The 27,771-nt window shown below is 43.5% G+C and overlaps 1 protein-coding gene across 2 annotated transcripts; it reads right to left on the reverse strand.

Annotated features, from left to right (window-relative positions):
* Positions 1-6: 6 nt before the first annotated feature.
* LOC106568100 (homer protein homolog 1) lies at positions 7-27,771 on the reverse strand. 2 transcript variants are annotated; one of them, XM_014138135.2, is made up of 9 exons: positions 27,658-27,771; positions 11,831-11,987; positions 7,854-7,985; positions 7,652-7,744; positions 6,364-6,512; positions 5,380-5,539; positions 4,842-4,952; positions 4,674-4,754; positions 7-2,155 (listed from the first exon to the last, which is right to left on the reverse strand). In XM_014138135.2, the coding sequence occupies exons 1-9, from the start codon at positions 27,735-27,737 to the stop codon at positions 1,961-1,963; spliced, it is 1,158 nt and encodes a 385-aa protein (XP_013993610.1). In that variant the 5' UTR covers positions 27,738-27,771; the 3' UTR covers positions 7-1,960. The 2 variants fall into 2 exon arrangements, with proteins under 2 accessions (XP_013993610.1, XP_013993616.1); XM_014138141.2 differs by having other exon boundaries at positions 26,575-27,749.

The following is a 27,771-nucleotide window of genomic DNA, read 5'->3' on the forward strand; positions in this document are numbered from 1 at the left end:
CCTTTGTTTAATTTTTTTTTAACATTTTACTATAAACTCAATTACAATTGTTTAAGCATGTGGTATAATCATTTAAAATTATTACTCAAACATTATTCCCTTTCAAATAGTACAGATCATAATTGAAAACGCCAACCAGCCCAGAAACCACATTCAAATCTCTCAAAAGATACCAGAACCAACAAGCCCTTAAATAGTGTTCTTCAGGTATACATATAGTTTTATTTTTTATACATTATCACAGATTTTTGGCAATAGTAAACCCGACAAAAGTACCGTAGTTAGCTACCATTGATGCATCTTTGTACCAAAGGCAATGTCAGCAAAATTCATATTCTGTACAGGAAAACATTTGGCAAAAGGAAATAATGTCTCTGCAAACCACACCTGCTATGCACAAGGGTCTCTGGAAATCCATTTCCTTTTTAAATAGTTCAAAAATATTGCCTTTTTTTTTTTTTAACACCAAATAAAAATAAAATCATCTACCTTGACACCCACATACCAGACATGAAAATCATTAAGTTCAAACAAAAAACATTTGTTTCATAAAATTCTCAATCTGTGGTTATAATATATCTGGAATAATAAATTAAGGGAAAACATTAGAACCAATCAATCACTGCACTTCAAGTTGTAACAGAAACAAGGGGAGGGAAAATAAAGAAAAATCGTTTTGGATTCACCCAAACATTCAATTCCATTTTCACAAGTGCACTATAAATTTGTTGTATTTGTAATAAAAAAGTTTATAGAAAGGAAAGACTTTTGTAGTAACTGCTGACCCAAACCCTAGCTTCTGGCCTTGGGTTGGTGTTGTTTCCACCTTGCCTCTCCTTACATTTCCCAGAAGAGGAGGAAAATACCTGAAAGTGAGACTGAAATGTGTATTTTTACTCTTGACTCTCTCTCTTTATATTGCTCATTTAGTATAGAAGGTTGTCCCAGATCGGTCCTCAATCTTGGACAAGATGCCACATTCTTCTTTAATCTCCATGGAAATGTTGTGATAGGAGGGAGGACATTAGGAGCATTTAATAACAAGGTCACTGGGAGGTCATCTGTCTGACCTCTGACCCTTAGTCCTAGCCCAGTGTTAATGGGGCCTCGGAGCAAACGGCCGTAGAGTCCAGTGAAACGCTGTAAGGACCAGTGAGTACAACTGTCTACGTCGCCATGACCTCATCTAATCGGACTGTCCATTTGGCTGACAATGATATCTCCATAGCAACCAGAGCAATAATAGTACTGTAGTAATAACTGAATAATAAAGTGGTATATGCAGACTAGTTAGAAAACAGACCTGAATGCATGACGGACAACAGCAAAGATTGAACAAAAACATCCACCAGCAACTCATCTGAACTTTGCACCAAATAAATATAGAAAATGAGGGCTTCCTATTACTGTTTGTGTCTGTAATGGAAGAAAAACCCAAAGCAAAATAACCCACCATATTCAACGTCCTCTCCTATGGAATGCTAGCCAGACTTGGCAAAAAAAGCAGAGAGAAAATAGATATTTGAGCAGCTTGTAGTCTGTAATGTGTAAAGAACATCCCACAGGGAGAGAGAAGAGATGGAAGGCAGGGCCCAAGCAAAGCCTCGACAGGACCTCTGAAGTGTGTGTGTGTGTGTGTGTATAAAGTGTGTGAGTATGTTCATATAGTATACAGGTGTACCAGCAATATGTAGTGAACATTAGCCAAAACTAGAGAATCCAAGCGAGCAAGTCTATCTATTTACAATTATGTTCAAGCATGTGGCATAATCAACACATGCTTGATTATGTGCATGTTAGTGTGAGTGAAGAATAATGTCTGTGTACTAATAACAGTGTGTGAATATTTTCATACAGTGCCCTCGTGCACTGACTACAATTCATTCTCCAGTCACTATGTTATTATGGTGGTGATGGTGCTCCACTTGGGGGCTCTGTCGTAACACTTCTCTTGTCTCTTCTAGCTGCTGCTGTCCTCGATGAGTCTGGCTAGGCTGTCTCGGAGCTCTGTCAGCTCAAAGATCTTCCCGTCCAGCAGCTCCAGCAGGGACCGCAGACTCTTCCTGAAAGCCTCGCTCTCCAGCTGACTGCCCTCCAGACGCAGCTCCAACTCCCCCAGCTGGGCCTCCAACGTCTGGTTCCTCTCCTCAGTCTCCTGGGGGTGGGGTAGAGGGGGGGGGGATGTTGTTAACGTGTGCACACAGCAAACATACTCATACAGTGGCTTGAAAACAATATTCATACCCCTTGGATTTCTTCACCTTTTATTGTGTTAAAAAGTGTGATTAAAAAGGCCCTGTGTGGCTCAGTTGGTAGAGAGCATGGTGCTTGCAAAGTCATGGTTGTGGATTCGATTCCCACGGGGACCAGTACAAATAACAAATGTATCCACTCACTACTATGTCGATCTGGATAAGACGCTCTAAGACGTTGGGGGAGGGGGGCGTCCTAAACTGACATATGGAATTGTTTTCAAATGGTCATACTATGGATAATTTAGCTATTTGATTTCGAATTGTAGGACCCCTTTAAGTATCAATTACTTGGTCAAATATAGATTTTCTAAAGCCCATAGAAACGCATTGAATAACATTCATAAATGGCAAAAAGTACAACCAAAAAAGAAATCCTAAGAAACAAGGTTAAAGTGTCTGTCCTAACAACATTATTATTCTTAATTTTTTTTAAATCAAGCTGCCGGAAGTATTTTTGGGGCTGCAGATGCTTTGCCTGCACTGCAAAGGGCTATATCAGTCCGTTAATATAGGACTATTAAAAGGCCCAGTGTACAAATCTTCATTTTTATTCAAAGATATCCAGTACCTGTCAAAGGTTTGGGCACACCTACTCATTCAAGTACTACTCACTCATTTTTCTTTATTTTGACAATTTTTTACATTGTATAAAAATAGTGAAGACATCAAAACTATGAAATAACACATATGGAATCATGTAGTAACCAAAACAAAGTGTTAAATTAATCAAAATATATTATACAATTGAGATTCTTCAAAGCAGCCACCCTTTGCCTTGATGACAGCTTTGCACACGCTTGGCATTATCTCAACTAGCTTCATGAGGTAATCACCTGGAATGCATTTCAATTAACAGGTGTGTCTTGTTAAAAGTTAAATAGTGGAATTTCTTTCTATCTTAATGCATTTGAGCCAATCAGTTGTGTTGTGACAAGGTAGGAGTGGTATACATTAGATAGCCCTATTTGGTACAAGACCAAGTCCATATTATGGCAAGAACAGCTCAAATAAGCAAAGAGAAATGACAGTCCTTCATTACTTTAAGACATGAAGGTCAGTCAAAGCGGGACATTTCAAGAACTTTGAAAGTTTCTTCAACTGCAGTCGCAAAAACCATCGACCGCTATGATGAAACTGGCTCTCATGAGGACTGCAACAGGAAAGGAAGACCCAGAGTTACCTCTGCTGCAGAGGATAAGTTCATTACAGTTACCAGACTCAGATTACAGCCCAAATAAATGCGTCACAGAGTTCAAGTAACCGACACATCTCAACATCAACTGTTCAGAGGAGACTGCGCAGGCCTTCATGGTCGATTTGCTGCAAAGAAACCACTACTAAAGGACACCAATAAGAAGACTTGCTTGGGCCAAGAAACACAACCAATGGACATTAGACCGGTGCAAATCTTTCCTTTGGTCTGATGAGTCCAAATTTGAGATTTTTGGTTCCAACCGCAGTGTCTTTGTGAGACGCAGAGTAGGTGAACAGAAGATCTCTGCATGTGTGTTTTGCACCGTGAAGCATGGAGGTGGTGGTGCGATGGTGTGGGGGTGTTTTTGCTGGTGCCACCGTCTGATTTATTTAGAATTCAAGGCCCACAATCACCTGACCTTAACCCAATTGAGATGGTTCAATTCAATACTGTAAGGTCCCTCAATTCAACGCTTGACTGAGGGACCTTACATATGTTGTATGGGGGACAGAGGAAGAGGTAGTCATTCAAAAATCATGTCAAGCCCTATTATTTCACACAGAGTGAGTCCATGTAACTTATTTGATTTTTACTCCTTTACTAAATTAGGCTTGCCTGATCAAAATGGCTTAATATTTATGCAATGACTATATTTAAGTAATCACATTTGTATAAATCTTAAACATAGTTTTTCTTCCACTTTGTCATTATAATATTTTGAGTAGATTGCTGACAAAAAAAGGACAATTAAAATAATTTTAATCCCACTTTGTAACACAATAAAATGTGAAGAAATCCAAGGGGTCTGAATACTTTTGCAAGGTGTAACAGTATAGCTTCCGTCCCTCTCCTCGCCCCAACCTGGGCTTGAACCAGGGACCCTCTGCACACATCAACAACTGACTCCCACGAAGCATCGTTACCCATCGCGCCATAAAAGCCGCGGCCCTTGCAGAGCAAGGGGAACAACTACTTCAGGTCTCAGAGCGAGTGACGTCACCCGATTGAAACGCTATTAGTGCGCACCACCGCTAACTAACTAGCCATTTCACATCGGTTACAAAGGCACTGTATAGACAAACACACAAAAACACACCCACACTTATAAACACAAACACGCACAACCCAACAAACACAAACGTACACACACTGCAGTGAAAACAGATGTCTGAGGCCCAGTGTGGTGTGCAGTACAATACAGTAGCGTTGTTCATTAGTCTCACCTGTAGTTTCTGTGTTAGCGATTCCTTCTGAGTCTGGAACTCATTGGCACTCTCCACTTCCTCTTTCAACCTCTCTAGTTCCTGCAGGGAGGGAAAATATACAATCACAGGGCTCACATGTACGTTTTCTCCCACACAAATACAGTTCACACACACACACACACACACCTCCTCCTTGGCCTTTAATGCTGACTCCAGTTCTTCTATCGTCTGGTTGAGCTCAGTCTTCTGGGATTTGATGACTGGCGTCTGACCACTAACACACTCCAGCTCTGTCACCTGTGGACATACACAGTGTTGGTAATCATATTGTTTTTATGTTCTTTGTGTAACCATTCTGATCTGTTTCTGTAGCCTCTCTCTAGTATCCCTTTATAAAGTCAGTCAGTCTTACCCGTTTGTGTAGTCTCTCTCTAGTATCCATTTATAAAGTCAGTCAGTCTTACTCGTTTGTGTAGTCTCTCTCTAGTATCCCTTTATAAAGTCAGTCAGTCTTACCCGTTTGTGTAGTCTCTCTCTAGTATCCCTTTATAAAGTCAGTCAGTCTTACCCGTTTGTGTAGTCTCTCTCTAGTATCCCTTTATAAAGTCAGTCAGTCTTACCCGTTTGTGTAGTCTCTCTCTAGTATCCATTTATAAAGTCAGTCAGTCTTACCCGTTTGTGTAGTCTCTCTCTAGTATCCCTTTATAAAGTCAGTCAGTCTTACCCGTTTGTGTAGTCTCTCAGCCTCCTCCTGGTAAGCAGCCAGTTGTTGTTTCCACTGTTTGACGTTGGCTGTGGACTCCAGCAGAGCTGCTGTCAGCTTGGCATTGTTGCCCTTCAGGGCTGCCAGCTCGGCCTCCCAGTGCTTGTTAATACTGGACGAACTGGAGACAGACAGACACTTCAGCAGAGTTTCAGTTACCATGACCCAGACATTGGTGCCAAGACCCAGACCCAGTGTATTGAGACACATGACAAGACCAACTGACCAAGACTGCTTTTTTGTGGTCACGACTGGTCTTAAGACTGCAAGATTAAGACTCCATCTCTGATATAAACTCAGGAAGACAATGATTGAGTTTATTGCAAAAAATAACAATGCTGTCATTTGACTAGAAGACTATGAAACATACCAGCACCAATGTACAAATACATGTTCATCAGCATTACTGACCTCAGAGGCTAGAGTGGACATGAGGGGAACCGTGTATGGTGAATACGGAGGAGTGGGGGAGTGAAATACATTTTCCATTTATTTAGTCATTCATAATTCAAATCAGCGCTACACAGTGTTTTGATATAATGCTTAACGGCTGTCCAGGGTTCTGAGACCACAAGAGATGGATGACTCGACACATCCAGGGGCGGGCGGACCACGTACACGCTGTGCTGCTGCTGTGCCAATTTCATTTTAAATCAGAGGTCCCAGTGAACAGCTAAACCCTCCAGTACCAGACTGAACATGGGAGCACAGTGGAGTACTGTGGATGTTCAGCTTGTACAACGGAAGATGACAGAGTTTTAAAAGGAAGGAATTGGAAGATAGTTTTTGTATCAATTGATATTATCTTACCATTTCCAAAGAGAACTGAATGTGCTCATTTATTTAGCCTTCACCCACTGACCGACCATGCCTTGCCCACTGAGGTGAACCATCTTTGTGCTTGACACCTTACTCCAGCCCCTGGCTTCAGAGCCTTGTTCTTACCTGTGGGAGAAGGGCAGTTGGTTCTGAGACGGCTCGGGACGGGGCTCGGGTGGGTGCTGCGGTATTTCAGGGGTGGTGCCCCTCTCGTCATCAGTGCCGTTGATGCTCTCCGGGGTCAAAGGTGACTGCAGGTCACCGGTGGCCGACTCCTGGCATGATGTAAACAATAAGGTTAAAGGAACAGAAATACAGTTGAACTGTATGTTCTCAGCTGCTGAGTGAATAAAGTACTGATGTAATGTGGAGAGAATACCTGCACAATGAGTTACACTCCACAGAAAGTGATGTTTCAAGTGAGTTTTTGTTTCTCTCAAGTGAGTAGGCCTATGTATTTTCAAGTGAGCTTGTTGTTTTCTCACTTGAAAAAAGAAACATCGCTTTATGGGAGCATATCTGACACTGGGAGATCAGAGTTAATCTGAGATTGAGAAGGGATTAATTAATCTGTGTGTTAATCTGATATTAGGATGGGAGAGAGAGGGAGAAGTTGTTAATCCATGGAGGGCAGGGTTCTCCCCAAAGAGTGGAACAGTGCCATTCAACACCTCAATTCTAGGGTAAATATACACTATACTGTATAATGGACATTGGTCCATTTTTCTACAGCAGTGACAACATTGTGGGGAGTCCACCTGAAGGGCTGGAGTGTTAGCCTGGGGTAGTTGGGGATTTCAACACTGGACTGGGGTAAGAGGGCGAAGCAGGAGGGTTATCGGAGACTGGGGTCAGATGACAATGATTTTGATTCCATTTTACCTTCTTTTTTACAGGTACTCTGAGAGGTACTCTGGGAGGTACTTTGTGAGGTACTTTGTGAGGTACTGAGAGCACATTCTTTTTTAGTGCAGCGACCTGGGGAAGAGTTGCAGGGGAGAAGAGATGGGTTGAATGAGCCAATTGAAAGCTGGGGATGGTTAGGCCAGGTTGGGAGTTTAGCCAGGACACTAGAGTTAATACACTATAGTCATGCCATGAGAGTACTGGCTTCAGACACTCCCATTAGGAATTAGTTTCACATCTCATCCAAGAGTAGTGCCTTGCAGGTAGTGTTTCCAATCACTTCCTGTGATACCTAAATCACTTGGGGTCCATTCACTCCCATTGTTTTCTGGTAACAAAATGCTAATGTTAGTGGTGGCTTATACAAAAACACCAGGTGCTTTGCAGTCTATACCGGTCCAAAAGCTACATTTAATGCGAGGAAACAGGTTTCTTTTTAATTAAGGTGAGTAAGTAGGTGTTGGTGAACTATCCGATCTGAGGTAGGGGTGTGTGTTGTTGGGACTACCTGAGAGGGGGTGCTGGTGAGTTCCATCTTCTCCTGGGATTTCTCCTTGGCTAATCGGGCCGCCTCTTTAAACTCTGCAAACTTCTCTGCAAACTGAGAAAGAACCACAATGACACAGACAACACTGACTAAACTAGTCTGTGTGTGTGTGTGTGTGTGTGTGTGTGTGTGTGCTCAACTTTGACGATGTGTGTGTGTGTACCTTGAGCAGGTGGTTCTCTGAGGAGAAGCCCAGGCCATAGACGGTGTTGGCTCGGCTGTCGGCCCACTGGCCAAACTTCTGGGAGGTCTTGGTGAAGGTCATGTTGGGGGTGATGGTGCTGTTGATGATTGCCTGGGGAAGGAGAGAGGAGTTGTATGAATCACAAAAGCAATGCTGACCCATTTGCCTAAAAGATGAGTGGGCTTGTTGTTTTCTGGACGGTTGCCTTCAGCAACAACTAGATGTGTTACCTATCTGTGTTTGTGTCAGACGAAAAGTGTGTGTGTGTGTGTGTGTGTGCGCGCACGACACATCCCTATTGATTGTTAAACAGGAAGCCGTCAATGAGAGGACCCAGTGAGGCTGATTACTGGCATCGACCACAGTGGGTGAGGGAGAGAGGAAGGTGGGCGAGGCACACTGTTGGACTGTTAGTTCTATGTAAATTTCTGTGTGTGTAAAGTTCTATATGTGTGTGTGTGTGTGTGTGTGTGTGTGTATGTAAACTCAGCAAAAAAATAAATGTCCTCTCACTGTCAACTGCGTTTATTTTCAGCAAACTTGACATGTGTAAATATTTGTATGAACATAAGATTCAACAACTGAGACATAAACTGAACAAGTTCCACAGACATGTGAATAACAGAAATGGAATAATGTGTCCCTGAACAAAGGGGGCGGGGGGGTTAAAATCAAAAGTAACAGTCAGTATCTGCTGTGGCCACCAGCTGCATTAAGTACTGCAGTGCATCTCCTCCTCATGGACTGCACCAGATTTGCCAGTTCTTGTGGTGAGATGTTACCCCACTCTTCCACCAAGGCACCTGCAAGTTCCTGGACATTTCTGGGGGGGAATGGCCCTAGCCCTCACCCTCCGATCCAACAGGTCCCAGACATGCTCAATGGGATTGAAATCCGGGCTCGTCACTGGCCATGGCAGAACACTGACATTCCTGTCTTGCAGGAAATCAGCCATACTGCTCGTTTTGTGCTTGGTGGCATTGTCATGCTGAAGGGTCATGTCAAGATGAGCCTGCAGAAAGGGTACCACATGAGGGAGGAGGATGTCTTCCATGTAACACACAGCATTGAGATTGCCTGCAATGACAACAAGCTCAGTCTGATGATGCTGTGACACACCGCCCCAGACCATGACAGACCCTCCACCTCCAAATCGATCCTGCTCCAGAGTACAGGCCTCGGTGTAACGCTCATTCCTTCGACAATAAACGCAAATCCGACCATCACCCCTGGTGAGACAAAACCGCGACTCGTCAGGGAAGAGCACTTTTTGCCAGTCCTGTCTGGTCCAGCGACGGTGGGTTTGTGCCCATAGGCGACGTTGTTGCCGGTGATGTCTGGTGAGAACCTGCCTCACAACAGGCCTACAAGCCCTCAGTCCAGCCTCTCTCAGCCTATTGTGGACAGTCTGAGCACTGATGGAGGGATTGTGCGTTCCTGGTGTAACTCAGGCAGTTGTTGTTGCCATCCTGTACCTGTCCCGCAGGTGTGATGTTTGGATGTTCCGATCCTGTGCAGGTGTTGTTACACGTGGTCTGCCACTGTGAGGACGATCAGCTGTCCGTCAAGGCCCGTTGTATTGCTGTCTTAGGCGTCTCACAGTACGAACATTGCAATTTATTGCCCTGGCCACATCTGCAGTCCTCATGCCTCCTTACAGCATGCCTAAGGCACGTTCACACAGATGAGCAGGGACCCTGGGCATCTTTCTTTTGGTGTTTATCAGAGTCAGTAGAAAGGCCTCTTTAGTGTCCTAAGTTTTCATAACTGTGACCTTAATTGCCTACCGTCTGTAAGCTGTTAGTGTCTTAATGACCGTTCCACAGGTGCATGTTCATTAATTGTTTATGGTTCATTGAACAAGCATGGGAAACAGTGTTTAAACCCTTTACAATGAAGACCTGTGAAGTTATTTGGATTTTTACTAATTATCTTTGAAAGACAGGGTCCTGAAAAAGGGACGTTTCTTTTTTGCTGAGTTTAGTTACTTTGGGCTGTGTGGATGTTGATGACGAGTGCATCCTAGAGTGGCAGGCAGGCAGGCAGGCAGGCAGCACCTCACCACAGCCCACCCTCTCCCTGCTATTTCCAGCTCAGCACAGTAGCAGTAACCCCACAGTTGAGTTCACCTATTCGCTAGCTTTACAGCACCAAGGGTCACATGCAAAGCAGTGTAGAGTGTGTGTGTGTGTGTGTGTGTGTGTGTGTGTGTGTGTGTGTGTGTGTGTGTGTGTGTGTGTGTGTGTGGAGAGCTTTACATAACTTTGCAGTACTAAAATAGCTCCTCCCCTGCACCCCTCTGAAGACTAAAATATGTTTTGTTACGACAGAACAGGCCACAACGCCCCCATGCCACTACCAACCATGGGCTCTGCTGCTACCACTGGCCATGGAAACACACACACGCGTGGGAAATGTAGTGTGTGTGTGTGTGTGTGTGTTGAGTGAGACTACAACTTTCTTCAATCTTTGGTTCTGTCTGTCCGTGTCTGTAGGGACGGTCAAATGTGTAAAGTCTGCCTGTGGGAAAGAGAGGGAATACTGTACACAAATACGGATGTGTGTTTCAAGTGCTGTATGTAGTCTGTGTACATCAATCCATGATTGATTCTAACGGATCTATAGCGCGGCGTGCCCTGAGCCTGAGGAAGCCTTCCTGTTGCCACTTCTAATCCCCTTGCTGAGGGGGAACCATGCACTGTATACATTGCCTTCAGAAAGTATTTATACCCCTTGACTTCTTGTACATTTTGCTGTGCTACAGCCTGATTTCAAATTCTACACACAATACCCTATAATAACAAAGTGAAAACATGTTTTTAGAAAAATGTGCTAATATTTATTGAAAATAAAATACAGAAATCTAAATTTGCATAAGTATTCACACCCCTGAGTCAATACTTTGTAGAAGCACCTTTGGCAGCGATTACAGCTGTGAGTCTTTCTGGGTAAGTCTCTTAAGAGCTTTCCACACCTGAATTGTGCAGCATTTGCCCATTATTATTTTCAAAATTCTTCAAGCTCTGTCACATTGGTTGGTGATCATTTCTAGACAACCATTTTCAGGTCTTGCCAGATTTTCAAGTAGATTTCATTCAAAACTGTAACTCGGCCACTTAGGAACATTACCTGTCTTCTTGGTAAGCAACTCCAGTGTAGATTTAGGGCAGCAGGTAGCCTAGCGGTTAAGAGCATTGGGCCAGTAACTGAAAGGTTGTTGGAACAAATCCTTGAGCCAACTAGGAGAAAAAATATCTGTCGATGTGCCCTTGAGCAAGGCACTTAACCATAATTGCTCCTGTAAGTTGCTCTGGATAAGAACGTCTGCTAAATTATTAGAATGTTTTGGTGAAATCCTTGAGTGGTTTCCTTCCTCTCTGGCAACTGAGTTAGGAAGGACGCCTGTATCTTTGTAGTGACTGGGTGTATTGATACACCATCCAAAGTGTAATTAATAACTTCCCCATGCTCAAAGGGATATTCAATGGGTTTTTTTTACCCATCTACCAATAGGTGCCCTTCTTTGCTATGTATTGGAAAACGTCCCAGGTCTTTGTGGTCGAGTCTGTGTTTGAAATTCACTTCTCAACTGAGGGACCTTACAGATTATTGTATGTGTGGGGTACAAGGATGAGGTAGTCATTCAAAAATGATGTAAAACACTATTATTGTACCCAGAGTCCATGCTTATTGACTCATTAAGCCAAATTTTACTCCTGAACTTTAGGCTTGCCATAACAAAAGGGGTTGAATACTTATTGATGCAATACATTTCAGTTTTTCATTAAATTGGTAAACATTTTGAAAACATAATTCCACTTTAGCATTATTTTTTTTACTTAGGCTGTAATACAACAAAATGTGGGAAAAGTCAAGGGGTGTGAATACTTTATGAAGACACTGTATATCTTCCCTCTCCTTTTACACAACTTTACTGCGCACACACGCACACACACCTTAGAGCCGTCCAGACTGATGATGCGGTAGACGTTGCGCGTGCTGTCGTAGAAGTAGGAGACTGTGACGGCGTGTTTACTGGTGGGAACCCAGTTCTTCTTGGTGGTGGGGTCGATCTGGAAGACATGTGCCCTCGTACTGAAGATCGGCTGCTCTCTGTAGGGAAGATGGACGGACGGGGAGGGGTCAGTATATACATAGGAATTAAACTCACCACCCAGTTGTTGGTTCGTACAGCTGCGCCATGGGAAACAAAAGTACTGGGGGTGTGTGAGGGCTGAGGTAGGAGTGTGTGTGACACACACAGCCTCCCAGAGATCGCTACACACATCCATTCTTTACAGTCACCTGCAGCACACTGCACTGGCCATGACTGGGAGGGTGAAAAACACACACACACACACACACACACACACACACACACACACACACACACACACAAATACTGAAACTGAAGTGTGTGTATCTTCAATCCAGATGGAGCCCATTAACATTAACAAGGAGTTTTAATACCAGCACTAGAAAGACAAACATTACTTAACCACAGACAGAAATCACTTACTAGAAATGAATGGATGTAACGTTGAAGTTAATCAAATTGACTGGCTGGGTACATTAAGGTACTAAAACAGGAGCAACAGGGATAAAGGATTTTCCACCAGTCCATGAATGAATTACAGTTAACGTGCCTTTGCTAAGACAATAGAGGAGGTTCATTAACGACGATGCATCCCCAGCACAGGGCACGTTTAAACTGTTACGGCTGCCTGATAAATAGCATAAATATTAAAGTAGGGGCTCCCGAGTGGCGCAGCGGTCTAAGGCACTGCATCTCAGTGCTAGAAGTGTCACTACAGACACCTTGATTCGAATCCAGGCTGTATCACAACCGGCCGTGATTGGGAGTCCCACAGGTCGGCGCACAATTGGCCCAGCATCGTCCGGGTTTGGCCGGTGTAGGCCGTCATTGTAAATAAGAATTTGTTCTTAACTGACATGCCTAGTTAAATAAAGGTTAAATAAAAGGAAGTGGTTCTTCAACATAATGCTCTTTGACAATGTTTAGGTCGGTAGCATGAAAGTATCCAACCTATACTGTGCTACTTGGGAGATAAAAGGAGAGTAGTGATATTAGTCTGACGACTCACTACATTTCTGTAATTCTTCAGCTGCTCTGTCGTTCGCTACATGCTTTAGTCTGAGACTGCCATTACTGAAGTCGTTTCTGGTGACGAGGGGTGTTGGACAAAACAAAGTCATCAGTGACTGGCTCAACCTATCGGTTTCTGGACCAATCAGACGGCTCCGAAAGTGTTCACATTCAGCGACGGGTCAGGGAGGTACTCCGATCCAGACTCATTGCGGAGAAGAAACTAACGTCTGTGAGCGTGGCGTAACGTTTGGCCGCCGCGAGGAGTCTGGGTAGCCAGGCAATATAGGACTGAAAAAAAGAAAATGGGATAAAAGAATGAGAGGAACTGATGGAATAAGGGCTGGAGGAGAGGATGGGAGAGAGAAAGAGCATGTGTGTTAGAGTGAGAGAGAATTAGCTGGAGAGAAGTGGGTCTAACTTCAACCGCCCTGCCTGTGTGTGAGTGTGAGTTTTAAAAGCAGCCGTAGGAAGGGCAGATATGCACATTTTCTGCCACAGAGCTGAACAATGAGAGCCCCCCCCCACACATCACACCTCCCATTATATCACACACAGGAGTCAGGGGGAAATAGGAACAATAAGGTATGAAAGCTGCGCACTGATTCTGCAATAGTTAAAAGGAAAGTGGAGCTAAGCTTTTACACAGAGAAAGTACACAATCCAAAATACAGTCCATTAACGTACTGTATGTGATCGACTGGGTTTGAGTCTCCTATGATAGTGTTAGCACGCTGAGCTAAAACCTAGGCATTAGGCCTGGGTGCTAATGCAAGTCCTCAGGACTCAGGCAAGGTTACTAGTCACGCAAGCATGGTTTACCAAACCAACTCTGTTACATCTCTCCCAAGCAAATTAGTGAATGTGGTTATACCAACAGTCCAGCAGGGGGCAGATGTCCATGAGCGTCAGGCTGCAGTAGCAGTGCTGTGCTGTGCTGTAACAGATGAGCCAAAGGTGACCTGGTAGTACCTGGGCAGGACCCACATACACAGATCAGACAACTGTCCTGGCCCTGTGGCCCTGGCCAGCTTCCAAACAGAACATAACTATGGAGGAAAGCAGCACTCAGGTAAGGTCTTGGATTAAAGGCATACATAGTACAGCAAGCTAATAGCATAGCCAGCGGCATATCTATGGCTTGGACTGACTGGGCTAGAAGCCTCTTCACATCATCAACAGCAAGCGGTGGGTAGAAGTCTTCCTGTCGGGAATTTGCTAAATGTCTCATACTTCCTCAAAATCCATACATCCTAAATAAGTGTAGGCTTAATATATCGAGAGTGTGATGGAAAGAGAAAGAAAGAGGAACACTGCACACAGAGAGAGAAAGAGAGGAGTGATCATTTACCCGTGAGCAACAGTGCCTCAGATAATGTGACTACACTCTTTTAGACCCCTGTATAAAACTAGGGGGAAAAAAGCTCTGGACGTGAACACATTGTTCTCATAACTGGTTCTGTTAGGAGAAGTAGAGCGCTTACTTTGCTTTTTATGAATCACATTTTATTATGACAGCAATTTGCCCCTCAATTACAAGTCATTTGAATATATTCTCCCTGATAGGAGAGGGCAGGAGCCCCATTCAGAAAGCATGGATTTGTACACATTTCCACAGCTACACACATTTCTATGTAAAAGGGCACGTAAGCACCAACATGTAAAGTTCAAAGGAGCGTGCCAAATAAAAAGCTAAGAGTATCATTTTTCTTTATTAAGGCATAAATACATTTTTCAACCATGGTCCATCTAAAAACTTTGGAATAAGCCAAGGCTTTGATTTCTGGTCAAACAGATAGAAAAGGCGTCTTAGAAAACATTGCCCAGAAAGTCTTAAAAAAAGGTATTATAAATACATCAAGACACAATGACGTTGAAGGAATGACACCTCCAGGGTTGGGGTCAACCCCATTTCAATTCCAGTCAATTCAGGAAATACAATGAAATTCCAACCCAAATGATCTTGTAATGCTTTTCTATTAAGAAATTTTATTTATTTTCTAAACCGACTGGAATTAAAATGGAACTGACCCCAACTCTGCTGCCAACTAATACTAACAGTACTTAGTTTTGGAGAAATGACTTGCCTTCTGTAAGTTTAAGACACATTGCCTTGTAATTACATTACCAAAAACCAACATATCTTAAAGATATTTTCACATTTCGCTCCCTCATATGAGGCGTGTAATATAATACCCAAATATGCAAAGGAGGATATTGCATATGTATAGCTTTGTGTACCTATTTAGGATACATCCCCATGAAGAGAATGAGGTTCAAAGTCAATGTGTCATGTTATATCTGACACCATTCTTTCTGCAGACATCGTTGAATCTTAATTCAAAACAGATATTTAAGAGTTTTTGGAAAACATGGACACATTAAAAAAAAACCTGAGGCAGATTTTACAGAGATTTTGTTACCAAAATTTGCATCTGCACAGCTCTTCCAGTAAATGTGTTTTTGTAAAATGTTCAGTGTAAATTGTTACAAGTAGTGCTTGTGCATAGAGTTGTTAAACTTTGAAATTAATGTTTTTGGTTTGACATACCTTTTAAGTGAAAAATCCATTACTGTGAAATTGCCCATATGCTAACATTGCATTTAGGTCAGATGTATTTGTGGGTAGTTTTCCAAGTAAACACTAAGTAAATCACTAAACCAAAAACAAGACAGATGTGAACTGTAAAGAACCATAACAGTTTAGCATTAACTATTAACTTTCTTGGGCAGGGCACATTTGGTTTGGAGGTTAACAAGGCGACACTCCATCTTAACTCCTCCTCCACATGTACTGGATTGGTTGAACAGTGCAGAAGAAAACCTCCTGGGATCAGGACCAGAATGTGGGCATCCTGCTCAGGGTTTAAAAAAGAGACTAAATCATTTACACCTGCTATGTTAAGTTACTGACAGGCTAACACCTCATAGGTTGCCAACCTACTATAACAGGAAAGTGCCAGGGCAGGGTCTGTGTGTCCTTATAGCATGATGTTATGTCCCAGCATGCTTTGGTTACCATCTTGGATACCCGCTGATGATGATCCCAAAACACAAAGCAGAAACACTTCCTCTTCCTGGTGGAGTAACTGACATCCCTACATCCTCAGCTTAACTCAAACAGTTTACCAAATCTGCCAGTCTTAACTGTAGGCTACTCAACACATTAGCCTTGACTGTCAAGTCAAAGCTATGATTCTTCTTCTTGGAGACCTGCTGACATTAGACATAACTACATAGTGTCAGACAACAATTAGAGGGACTAGTGCAGGTTCACAAACCAGAGGTTGAAAACCACAAGAGGATGGGCTTCAGACAGTTGGGCTGTGGTTTCCATCTCAACATCATTATATTTTCCTTTATACTCCTCTGTAATGGAAACTGCCATTAAAAACATACTTGGCATTAAAAAACCCTGGTTGGACTGGGATGACTGAACCAGGAGTGAGAGGGCCCCTGGGGTGCAGCTCTGGCCTGGCCAGAGTGAGCTCCCCTCCAGAACTCTCCCACAGATCGGCATCACCATCCAGCCAGTGGTCCCTCAAAGATAAACACTATTATAGCTGCTTCTTCTGCCCTCAGCATTAAAAAGCCCACAACAGCAGCCTCCAGTATGGCAGCCAAGCGTTGTGGCTTTAAACGGGCCTCATTTCATGGAGATTCAGTCCCTAGATGTCTATCTGCCGGGCTCTGAGAGGAATCCGCAAGGGAAAGCACAGTTAATTGCTCGGCGGTGGTGGCGGCTCAGAGCTGGTTTAATTTCATTCTTACTACTGTGATTCTTCTTCAGTCCCTCCCGGTCTTAAACAGTTAATTAAGTTAGCATAGTGGAGTGGTGGGTCTGGGGCCTTGCTAGCTATTATTTAACACATACACTGAGGGTAGAAAACATGAACACCTGCTCTTTCCATGACAGACTGACCAGGTGAATCCAGTTGAAAGCTATGATCCTTTACTGATGTCACTTGTTAAATCCACTTCAATCAGCGTAGATTAAAGAAGGTTAAAGAAGGATTTTTAATGCATGAGACAATTGAGACATGGATTGTGTAGGAGTGACATTCAGAGGGTGAATGGGCAAGATAAAAGATTGAAGTGCCTTTGAACAGGGTATGGGTAGTACGTGCCAGGTGTGACGACCCTCCCACTCTGTCTGCCGTATTCTTTCTCTTTGCTCGTTTTCCTTATTAGGATGTCGGTGGGTGGAGCCGGGAGGGTCGTCAGCGAAATGGGACACACCTGGGCCCGGGTGTGTCCCGGGATAAATACACCTCTTCCCCATTCATTGAAGAGACTCTCCATGCAGACACACTGTTGGATTTTGGTAGTGGCACCTTTCAACAACCCTCATTATCACATCTATGCATGCAACCACTCACACTACATACACCATTGTACGATACTTCAGCTATTCCTTATCTCCCTTTTTGTTATGGGCTTTGAGCCGGTTTGTGACACAGGTGCACCGGTTTGTGTCAAGAACTGCAATGCTGCTTGAGGTTCACACTCAAAAGTTTCCTGTTTGTATCAAGAATGGTCCAACACCCAAAGGACATCCAGCCAACTTGACAACTGGGAAGCACTGGGGTAAAACATGGACCAAAACATAAAACATCCCTGTGGAACTCTTTCAACTCCTTGTAGAGTCCATGCCCTGGGGGGGCACTTAATATTAAGAAGGTGTTCAGTATACTCAGTGTAGACTGGTGTAGTCAGAGTGATGAGGGTGGTGATGAGATGGGAAGGTGTTCAGTATACTCAGTGTAGACTGGTGTAGTCAGAGTGATGAGGGTGGTGATGAGATGGGAAGGTGTTCAGTATACTCAGTGTAGACTGGTGTAGTCAGGGTGATGATGAGATGGGAAGGTGTCCAATATACTCAGTATAGACTGGTGTAGTGAGAGTGATGAGATGGAAAGGTGGACTGTAACTGTACGGTTCCAGAATTGACAGGGGGGGGGTGAGCTGTAATGTAGAGCCAATGGAAATAGATATGTGCTATACAGTACACTACTAACTAGGGATGCACGATATATCGGTAAGCATATCGGAATCGGACGATATTAGCTAAAAATGGCAACATCGGCATCAGCCCGATGTTTAGTTTAACATGGATGTGCAAAACCCATGTCAAAGCTGACGTGCATACCTATATAACATAGGTAGATTACGTAATGACGCCATGACAAATACAGCGCTAAACAGAACAAAAGCAGAAAAATTACTAAGTGCCCCATTCCAACAACTAAACAAGTTCAAGTTGAGTAAGAACATTTCAGCGAGACAACTCAAAGGCGAAATCAACGCCAAGATAATGGAATTCATTGCCCTTGACAATCAAATGTCCTCTGTCGTGGATGATGTTGACTTTCACCCGGTACACACCACCAAGCAGGCACTATTTTTCAGATGTTGCCCTACCGGAGATACAGTTTGTTGAAAAGCACATCTATGAGCTACTTTCTATGGGCGTCACTGCTATTAGCTTCATGACTGACATTTGGACCAGCGATGTCAGCCCCATGAGCATGCTGAGTCTAACAGCATTGTGGGGGGACAAAGATTTTGTACAGAGGAAAGCCGTACTGCATGCTCAAGAATGTGCTGGTTCTCATACCACTGCTGCCATTTCAATGGCATTTGAGAACATGAACACACTCCTTGCTCCATTCGAACAACTGACTGGAGAAATAAGCAAATCAACTGTGTCTGCAGCAGACGTGATACCCTTTGTCATGGCATTGAAACGCTTTTAAAAGTACTCACGGCTGTGAACAAGCGAGTCGGCGGCATTCTCTCTGAGCCTCTTTACTGTGTCACCAGCATGCTCGATGCTAGGTACAAGGACCGCTACTTCGATGCAGACAAGAAACAGGGTTTACGTGAAATGTTACATACACAGCTGGACAAGATGGAAACGGACACAGTGACAGTGCGCACCGAGGAAGAGAGGCCACGGACAGACAGAGCTGAAACTTCACTGCTTGACATGTATGATGAAATCCTGGTTGAGAATGAAACGACTGAACAACGAAGCTGCACAGCAAGTAAGTGAAAGAAAGAGGATTTGATTATGTTGTATTGGTACTGGGGACATACGTAAATGCCAACAAAATAACTTTTTGGTCAGTGTGTGTGTTTCAACTATTTAACTGTACTAGAATTCTTAAAAAGGCAACAAAAATTTTAAATATAGGATATAGGTACCTTGTTTTTTGGCAAGGAAAATATCGGATATCAGTATCGGCCAAAAATGTAATATCGGTGCATCCCTACTAAACGTCCTCGCACTGTCAACTGCGTTTATTTTCAGCAAACTTAACATGTGTAAATAATTGTATGAACGTAACAAGATTCAACAATTGAGACAAACTGAACAAGTTCCACAGACATGTGACTAATGGGGGGGGGGGGGCAAATAAAAAATAACAGTCAGTATCTGGAGTGGCCACCAGCTGCTTTAACCTGTTTAGGATAGGGGGCAGTATTTTTACAGCCGGATTAAAAAAAAACATACCCGATTTAATCAGGTTATTACTCCTGCCCAGAAACTAGAATATGCATATAATTTGATTTGGATAGAAAACACCCTAAAGTTTCTAAAACTGTTTGAATGGTGTCTGTGAGTATAACAGAACTCATATGGCAGGCCAAAACCTGAGAAGATTCTATATGGGAAGTGCCCTGTCTGACCATTTCTTGGCCTTCTGTAGCCTCTATCGAAAATACAGGATCTCTGCTGTAACGTGACATTTTCTAAGGCTCCCATAGGCTCTCAGAAGGCGCCAGAACGTGGAATGATAACTCTGCAGTCCCTGGGCGAAAAACAGTAGGGGTTTTGGAAAGTGGTCATTCTGAGAACAATGACACTGGTGCGCGCATGCATGTGACAACTTCATTTTCTACTTTCAGTGTTTGAACGGATACAACGTCTCCCGGTTGGAATATTATCGCTATTTTACGATAAAAATCGCATAAAAATTGATTTTAAATAGCGTTTGACATGCTTCGAAGTACGGTAATGGAATATTTTTAATTTTTTTGTCCCGATACGCGCCGGCGCGTCACCCTTCGGATAGTGTCTTGAACGCAAGAACAAAACGCAGTCCTGGGAGTGCATTCTGACGAAGAACAGCAAAGGTAATCCAATTTTTCTTATAGTAAATCTGAGTTTGGTGAGTGCCAAAATAGCTAGCCATGATGGCCGGGCTATCTACTCAGAACATTGCAAAATGTGCTTTCACTGAAAAGCTATTTTAAAATCGGACACCGCGATTGCATAAAGGAGTTCTGTATCTATAATTCTTAAATAATTATGTTTTTTGTGAACGTTTATCGTGAGTAATTTAGTAAATTCACCGGAAGTTTGCGGTGGGTATGCTAGTTCTGAACAAAACATGCTAATGTAAAAAGCTGGTTTTTATATAAATATGAACTTGATTGCACAAAACATGCATGTATTGTATATCATAATGTCCTAGGAGTGTCATCTGATGAAGATCAAAAGGTTAGTGCTGCATTTAGCTGTGGTTTTGGTTTTTGTGACATTATATGCTAGCTTGAAAAATGGGTGTGTGATTATTTCTGGCTGAATACTCTCCTGACATAATCTAATGTTTTGCTTTCGTTGTAAAGCCTTTTTGAAATCGGACAATGTGGTTAGATAAAGGAGAGTCTTGTCTTTAAAATGGTGTAAAATAGTCATATGTTTGAAAATGGACATTTTTGCATTTTTTAGGTATTTGTAATTCGCGCCACGCTATACCATTGGATATTGGTGAGGCGTTCCGCTAGCGGAACGTCTAGATGTAAGAGTTAAGTACTGCAGTGCATCTCCTCCTCATGGAATGCACCAGATTTGCCAGTTCTTGTGGTGAGATGTTACTTCCCTCTTCCACCAAGGCACCTGCAAGTTCCCGGACATTTCTGGTGGGGGGGAATGGCCCTAGCCCTCACCCTCCAATCCAACAGGTCCCAGACGTGCTCAACGGGATTGAGATCCGGGCTCGTCACTGGCCATGGCAGAACACTGACATTCCTGTGTTGCAGGAAATCATGCACAGAACAAGCAATATGGCTGGTGGCATTATCATGCTGGAGGGTCATGTCAGGATGAGCCTGCAGGAAGGGTACCACATGAGGGAGGAGGATGTCTTCCATGTAACACACAGCATTGAGATTGCCTGCAATGACAACAAGCTCAGTCTGATGATGCTGTGACACACCGCCCCAGACCATGACGGACCCTCCATCTCCAAATCGATCCCGCTCCAGAGTACAGACCTCGGTGTAACGCTCATTCCTTCAACGATAAACGTGCATCCGACCATCACCCCTGGTGAGACAAAACTGTGACTCATCAGTGAAGAGCATTTTTTGCCAGTCCTGACTGGTCCAGCGACGGTGGGTTTGGGCCCGTGATGTCTGGTGAGGACCTGCCTTACAACAGGTCTACAAGCCCTCAGTCCAGCCTCTCTCAGGCAATTGTGGACAGTCTGAGCACTAATGGAGGGATTGTGCATTTCTGGTCTAACTCAGGCAGTTGTTGTTGCCATCCTGTACCTGTCCCACAGGTGTGATGTTTGGATGTTCCGATCCTGTGCAGGTGTTGTTACACGTGGTCTGCCACTGCGAGGACGATCAGCTGTCCGTCCTGTCTCCCTGTAGCGCCGTCTTAGGCATTTCACAGTACGGACATTGCAATTTATTGCCTTGGCCACATCTGCAGTCCTCATGCCTCCTTGCAGCATGCCCAAGGCACGTTCACGCAGATGAGCAAGGACCCTGGGCATCTTTCTTTTGGTGTTTTCCAGAGTCAGTAGAAAGGCCTCTTTAGTGTCCTGCGTTTTCATAACTGTGACCTTAATTGCCTACCGTCTGCAAGCGGTTAGTGTCTTAATGACCGCTCCACGTGTGCATGTTCATTAATTGTTTGTGGTTCATTGAACAAGCATCGGAAACAGTGTTTAAACCCTTTACAATGAAGATCTGAAGTTATTTGGATTTTTACTAATTATCTTTGAAAGACAGCGTCCTGAAAAAGGGATGTTTCTTTTTTTGCTGAGTTTACTAACCCATGTCCATCCTTGTAGTTTTCCCATTACCATGCCTCTCACTATTCCTAATTTCACCTCACTGAACGCTCTCCAAGTCCACTGCTTGTTGTGTTGAAATGAGGGTTTGTTTGTTTAGGGAGTCTCTCCCTGTAACATGACACATCTGCACTAACATGACAGTTCTGCAATCTATCAATCTGATTTTCATTCAGACTAAACTTACTGGCATCAAATGCCATTACACCCACTTCCTCCTGAAGCAACATTTGCTTAATTAAAGCAAAGTTTCTCCGTTATCAGTACATCAGTGGCCAGGTGTGCGTGTTTGTTTGTTAGCCTCTAATCCCTCCCACAATGGACAGTTGTGTGGCATGCGGGGCTCAATGACGAGTGCTATGCCAGAGGAATCCGATCGCAGATGTTATCAAATCAGCAGTTCTCCACCTACCACCACACTTACCACCACACATACACACAGAGATTTATGTTTGCATAGAGGTTGTCAAAGGCAGGTACTGTCTGTGGCCAAAGGGGAAAGCACCCTGGTGCAGTCTCCAATTACGGCCCTTTATCGGTGTGTGTGTGTGTGTGTGTGTGTGTGTGTGTGTGGGGTCAGTAAACACTCATGTTCAAGTAACCTCTCTCTCCAGGGCAGTGCTCCTCCTCGTATTCCTCTGCTTCCCAGACTAGAGGGCATATTGAAAAGCCTTCAAGAGGAGCCAACCTGTGATTAGGTCCTTTTCATCCTGACCCATCTGTCAGTCTGTCTGGGATCCCTTTCACAGGCAGTCTTCATAGAGATGAAGGCTAAGAAACAAGTTGTTTTCAAAAAGGTTTTACTATGTTTAAACTATTTCTATATAATATTATTGTGGTTCCTGAGATGTTGTTAAAACACTTCTCCAGGCATTGTGAGATGTGATAATCTGCACTAGGCAGTGTGACTGTGTAAAAGACAGGTTGGAACGCCACCACTCACAAAAGGAAAAAAAATGCTTGCCTGCATTACAAACTTAGCTGCTGCCTGGTTGCCAAGGCAACACCCATGTGACTCAGGGCCGGTCAGGATCTGTGAGCATCCTCTAACCCCCTCTCTCCCTCCCACAGGCTCTCTAAGCCAATCACAAGGCAGCGTGTCCCATACGGGTTAAACCTACTCACAGAGGGAGTGTGGGGTCTTTGCTTGGCGCAGCCTGAGGTTTAAAATACCCATATGCTAGGCTAAGGCCTGGTCTGTGGATACACACAGGCTGGGAGTATTGGTGCAACCTATGGCTTAAAATACCCATATGCTAGGGCCTGGTTTGTGTTCTGGTGACACACATATGGAGGGTGGTTTGTGGTTTGCGTGGACTCTTCAGATCAGCTTTATTAGCATTAATGACAAGGCCACTGTTGCTAAAGCAAAGTGAGATAATGACAACAACAACCGTAAAAAATGAAATGGTAGTAATGTGATTAGTGAAAGGAGAAATCTCTCACTCTCTTCCCATAGCCTTCTCTCTCTCCTCATCTCTCTCTCCATTGCTCCTGTTGTTAACTCAGGGTCCAGGGAAGTATTGACAGCTGGAGCCCAGTGAAGGTGTCTGGCTTTCCCCTACTAACTGCATTGGCCGCAGCAGCCCACCCTCTCACTCTTTCACACACACTCTCCCACTTCTTCCTCTCTCTTCCTGGCTATCTGGATCTCACTGGGCTGGCTATCGCCCACTCTCTCTACCTCTCCATATGATCTTCTTTATTTCTCTTTCCCCTCACTCTCCATCTCTCCCCACACCCTCGGTCTTGCTAACTCTCTGGCTCCATCCCTCTCAGGTTGGGGGTTGTACTGGGTCCATCCACTCAGACTAGAGAGTAGGATATCTAACCTCCCTCTAGCTCTGGGGACACTGCCATGGGTAGAAGACAGGAGGGATCTGCTAGGAGGTTCTTCTTAATACCTTCCAACTGCAATCTTTTTGTGTTTCCTCAATGAAACTGTACTTTATGTTTTAAAAGTGGGGCAATTCCACAGAAAATCATACAGAAATCAAAGCCTTTATGTATCCCTACATTTTGGAACTTCACATGTTGGTGCTCACTGCTCATGGGTCCTTTTATGATGGAAATGCCCAGTGCATAAGCTACCATTCTGCATTCTCAGCTTCCGACTGGCATTAGCCATGAGTAAGATTGAAACAGGGCAGGGCTACTGTGGCTCTGGTAAGTCAGAGTCTGGTGGTGATGTCTGGGTTTTGAGTAAAGACACAGCAGCGATGCTTCCAAAACAAAGTGCTCCTGACTTTGATCATACACTTAGTCTCACAGTAACTGCCCTGTCCAACACTGGCACCTTGTATGATTGTGAAGATCATTTCTACTCAGTCTGAGGACAGGGAGGGAACTTTTAAAAGGTTGGCGCAGGACAGGCTTTCCTTAAAGGAGCAATCTGCAGTAGCTACATTCATTTTTGGACTTGTGAATGAATGATATGTACCCATTGGTTCTTGAAGAATATAACTTATAAATGCCTCATGAGCTTAGTTCAGCTGTCGTACTCCATCAGAACCCAAAATATAAGCCTGTTTTACGCCAATATTTGTAAACAACGTAAATGTACTGTAAACAAACACTATATAGCCTCAAAACATGGTTAAAACTATCATTTTATATCATAGATGATCAGTCTTTGCATCCATAGTGCTGTTGATGAATTTGAGAGTGGTTACATTTCTCCAGGCCCCTCCCTCAGCTTTTTTACTGAAACGGGCGGGGCTGACGCTTTGTTTGAACTGTTGATTGACGCTTTAAAAACTGACGTGTTTCAGCGCATATGCACCACATAGGCTAGTCAAGGTTTTGGTTAAAGTTGTTGAACCAGATAAGGGCAGGGCAGACAATGAGTTGGTTCAGTTGAAGGGAGATTAATCATAATTTGAGAAATCATTTGTGCAACATTTAACCCTGAGAATAGTTTTAAAATTATGCCAAATAAAAATTTTTCTAACACACTCTTGAAACCTCCCTATTTCAATCCATCTACACTAACGATTATTAGCCCAATATATCAGACTGTTTATGACACGTCCTGAGAGTACTGTAGGCTGCTGAGGTGCCAAGTTTCCGCCTGGTTTACATTAATACATTATGCAGAACAGAATCCCTGCACTAAAACACTAACAGCCAACACTCTGAGAGGCTTCATTTAAGATAAGGGCACACTTTGAAGAAAGATGCACTCTTCTCATTTTTTTGTCCAAGAACTGGATCATAGACTAGGAATTTAAGGTTAGTGAGGTGCTGTATGGCTTCAAGCCGCAGTTCACCCCTGAAATAAACGTTTTTCTAATTGAATCTAAGATGGTGTAAAATCAGGTTTAGTCCATATTCAACAACACAGTGAGTTTGTTGTGTAGGTATAGGTGTATGCCTATGTATCAGGTGAGACCCATCGACTGGGGTTAGGGCTTACTCTACCAGTTGTCCTCTGATTTAGTCCTTTTGTGGCACAGAAATTTTAGACAAAACATCCACAGAGAAGTATTATTAAACCGACTTCCAAACGCGGGTCTCTGTGTGTGGCTATCACCATTTGTTTGCTGACCACCTGAAGAACGTGCACAAGACAGAAGTACATGCAATGCAAGCTTACTAACCGGAGTCTTGCAGGTGTTTACGTTGTTTTGTGTATATGCCAGGTGACTGCAGTACCAGCGTTTGGAAAAATCTGTTTAATAATACTTTCCTGTAGATATGTTTTCTCAAATTCCAAACCACAAAACAACAAACTGCAGAGACTACAGGTAGAGGAAGTTTAAGATATATTATATTCAATATTCTGGCTTTCCAAACAAATGTATGGCACTAATCTCAGACTGTAACCAGCGGATCACAGTTGGATTGCCAGGCAAAGGCTTGACAAGATAACAGGATCCTCTGGGATGGTGGTTCCATATTAAAGGTGTTTAGTCTGAACTGTAAATAAACTGAATGACTTCTGGGTTCCTATCTGGTGTCAGTATTTCTTCAGAAAGTATGACAGGCATATTGTGCCTCAGTATGATCTACTTCTATGGTAGATATTATACCATTTGTTTAGGCACTGGAACAAATCTTAAACAAACGTGTGAAATAATGTATAAATGTTCATGTAGACAACCCTGTCACAAGGCCATCCCTCCAGTACTGGATGAGATTACAATATTCCAATGACACCACATACTAACCAATCTGAGTACTCTAATGTATTGAAATAAAACCGATAACATGGCTTTATGTGGCCTATCTTAGAATAACGGAGGAATAGCCTATTCAACAGTGTTTGATCAATTGTTCAGTAGGCATTTGGAAGCTATAGCTTAGGCCATGGACTAATGCAAGCAAACTTCAGGTAAACCCATGTTGCCTGCCCAGTATATTGCTCTCAACCTTCTACCCACACGTATCTATCTTGAAACAAACCAGGCTTCCTAGAAATCATAACACCTCCCATGAACACCATTCTTGTGTGGGAAGATTAGTACAGGGTAAAAATGGCACTACATTGCGCGATACGTACCCCATTTTGCTTGGTCGGTTAATCGAAGGGAAGGGATTCAGTCCGTGGTCGCCGAGGGCTCCAACGCGGGAATGAACAAGCTACTGTGTTTTCCTCTCCAATAAGCGGTTCTTCACAACGCTGTTGACGGCTATGGCTTGACGGGGGACTCGAGATAGTCAGTGCGGTTCCCTTCACGCTGACATAGCTTGTTCGTCTGTTATACCTTGTGGGTGTTGGTTGAAAGCTCACCCAAACAAACGTGTCGGTGCATGCATGAGGATCGAGAACATCGGTGTTGACTTTAGATAAATGATATGCACTATTCAATCATGCTTAGCGACGATAGCAGCTAAGCTAATGTTGGCTACCAAGGACCACATTCATGATTGACAGAGACTGTTTTTAATTCCTATGTAGCGCGAACCTCATTTTACACTTATAAGGCAGGTAAATTGGGACCGCTTGCATTAATATTGGCGGAACACAATCTTCTCTTGGCTGCTAAAATAGGCTTAAAATATCCACTTGGTTATAGACGGACTTAGGTATTACAGCTCGGCGCTCCTCTCCGCTGCCTTGTATTTCGCTACTCTCCAAAGACACCGCCGCTTTCAACGTGACCAGCTGCCTGCACCGCATACAGTTATCCTCGGGCGAAAAAAATGCTGAACATTCATTCCTGCATGTCACTTTGTAAGGCCCGACTGTTCAAAATAGCACAATTTACTCGTTGCCTCTTTCCCTGGCGTCGTAAGTGCCATCAAAATTCCTCCAGCAGCTATTCTACTACAGCTTATCAAACGCATCATTGCATGGCACTAACATCATAAATACATCTGCAACAATAATAAACTCATTTTTAGCTACAGGGGAATATATCTTTTTTTGTCGAGTAGGCTTCATCTCCCATCTGTTTTCGCGGAAAGACTTGGTGCATTCTCATGGCTCCACCATCTCCTCTAGTACCAGATCAGACAAGCAGCTAGCATCTTCGAAGCCGGGCGAATATGAAATGCTATGGTAAATTATGTTGAAATATGAACGATTGCCAGTTCGTTGATATTATTTATCAGACAGAGATCTCAAATGTCAAATCATGACCTCTTTTCGCTCCATCGAACGCCTCCCTTCTTCAGCCGTCTGTTTGTGTTGTCTCTGATTTCTCCTCTCATCCCATTCATCACATCTCTTGTCGCGTTCAAAACATCTGGGAAC

The sequence above is a fragment of the Salmo salar genome, chromosome ssa01 (genome assembly GCF_905237065.1).
Source record: "Salmo salar chromosome ssa01, Ssal_v3.1, whole genome shotgun sequence".
Classification (NCBI taxonomy): domain Eukaryota; kingdom Metazoa; phylum Chordata; class Actinopteri; order Salmoniformes; family Salmonidae; genus Salmo; species Salmo salar.

Bases quoted from the DNA above. Each gene is read 5' to 3' on its own strand.
- LOC106568100 (XM_014138135.2), bottom strand. From the start codon at position 27,737: ATGAATGGGATGAGAGGAGAAATCAGAGACAACACAAACAGACGGCTG. The intron at 6,513-7,651 runs GTAGTCCCAACA...ACATCATGCCAG, and splicing joins TCACCAGCACCCCCTCTCAG to GAGTCGGCCACCGGTGACCT. The intron at 4,755-4,841 runs GTGTGTGTGTGT...CCCTCCCTGCAG, and splicing joins CATTAAAGGCCAAGGAGGAG to GAACTAGAGAGGTTGAAAGA.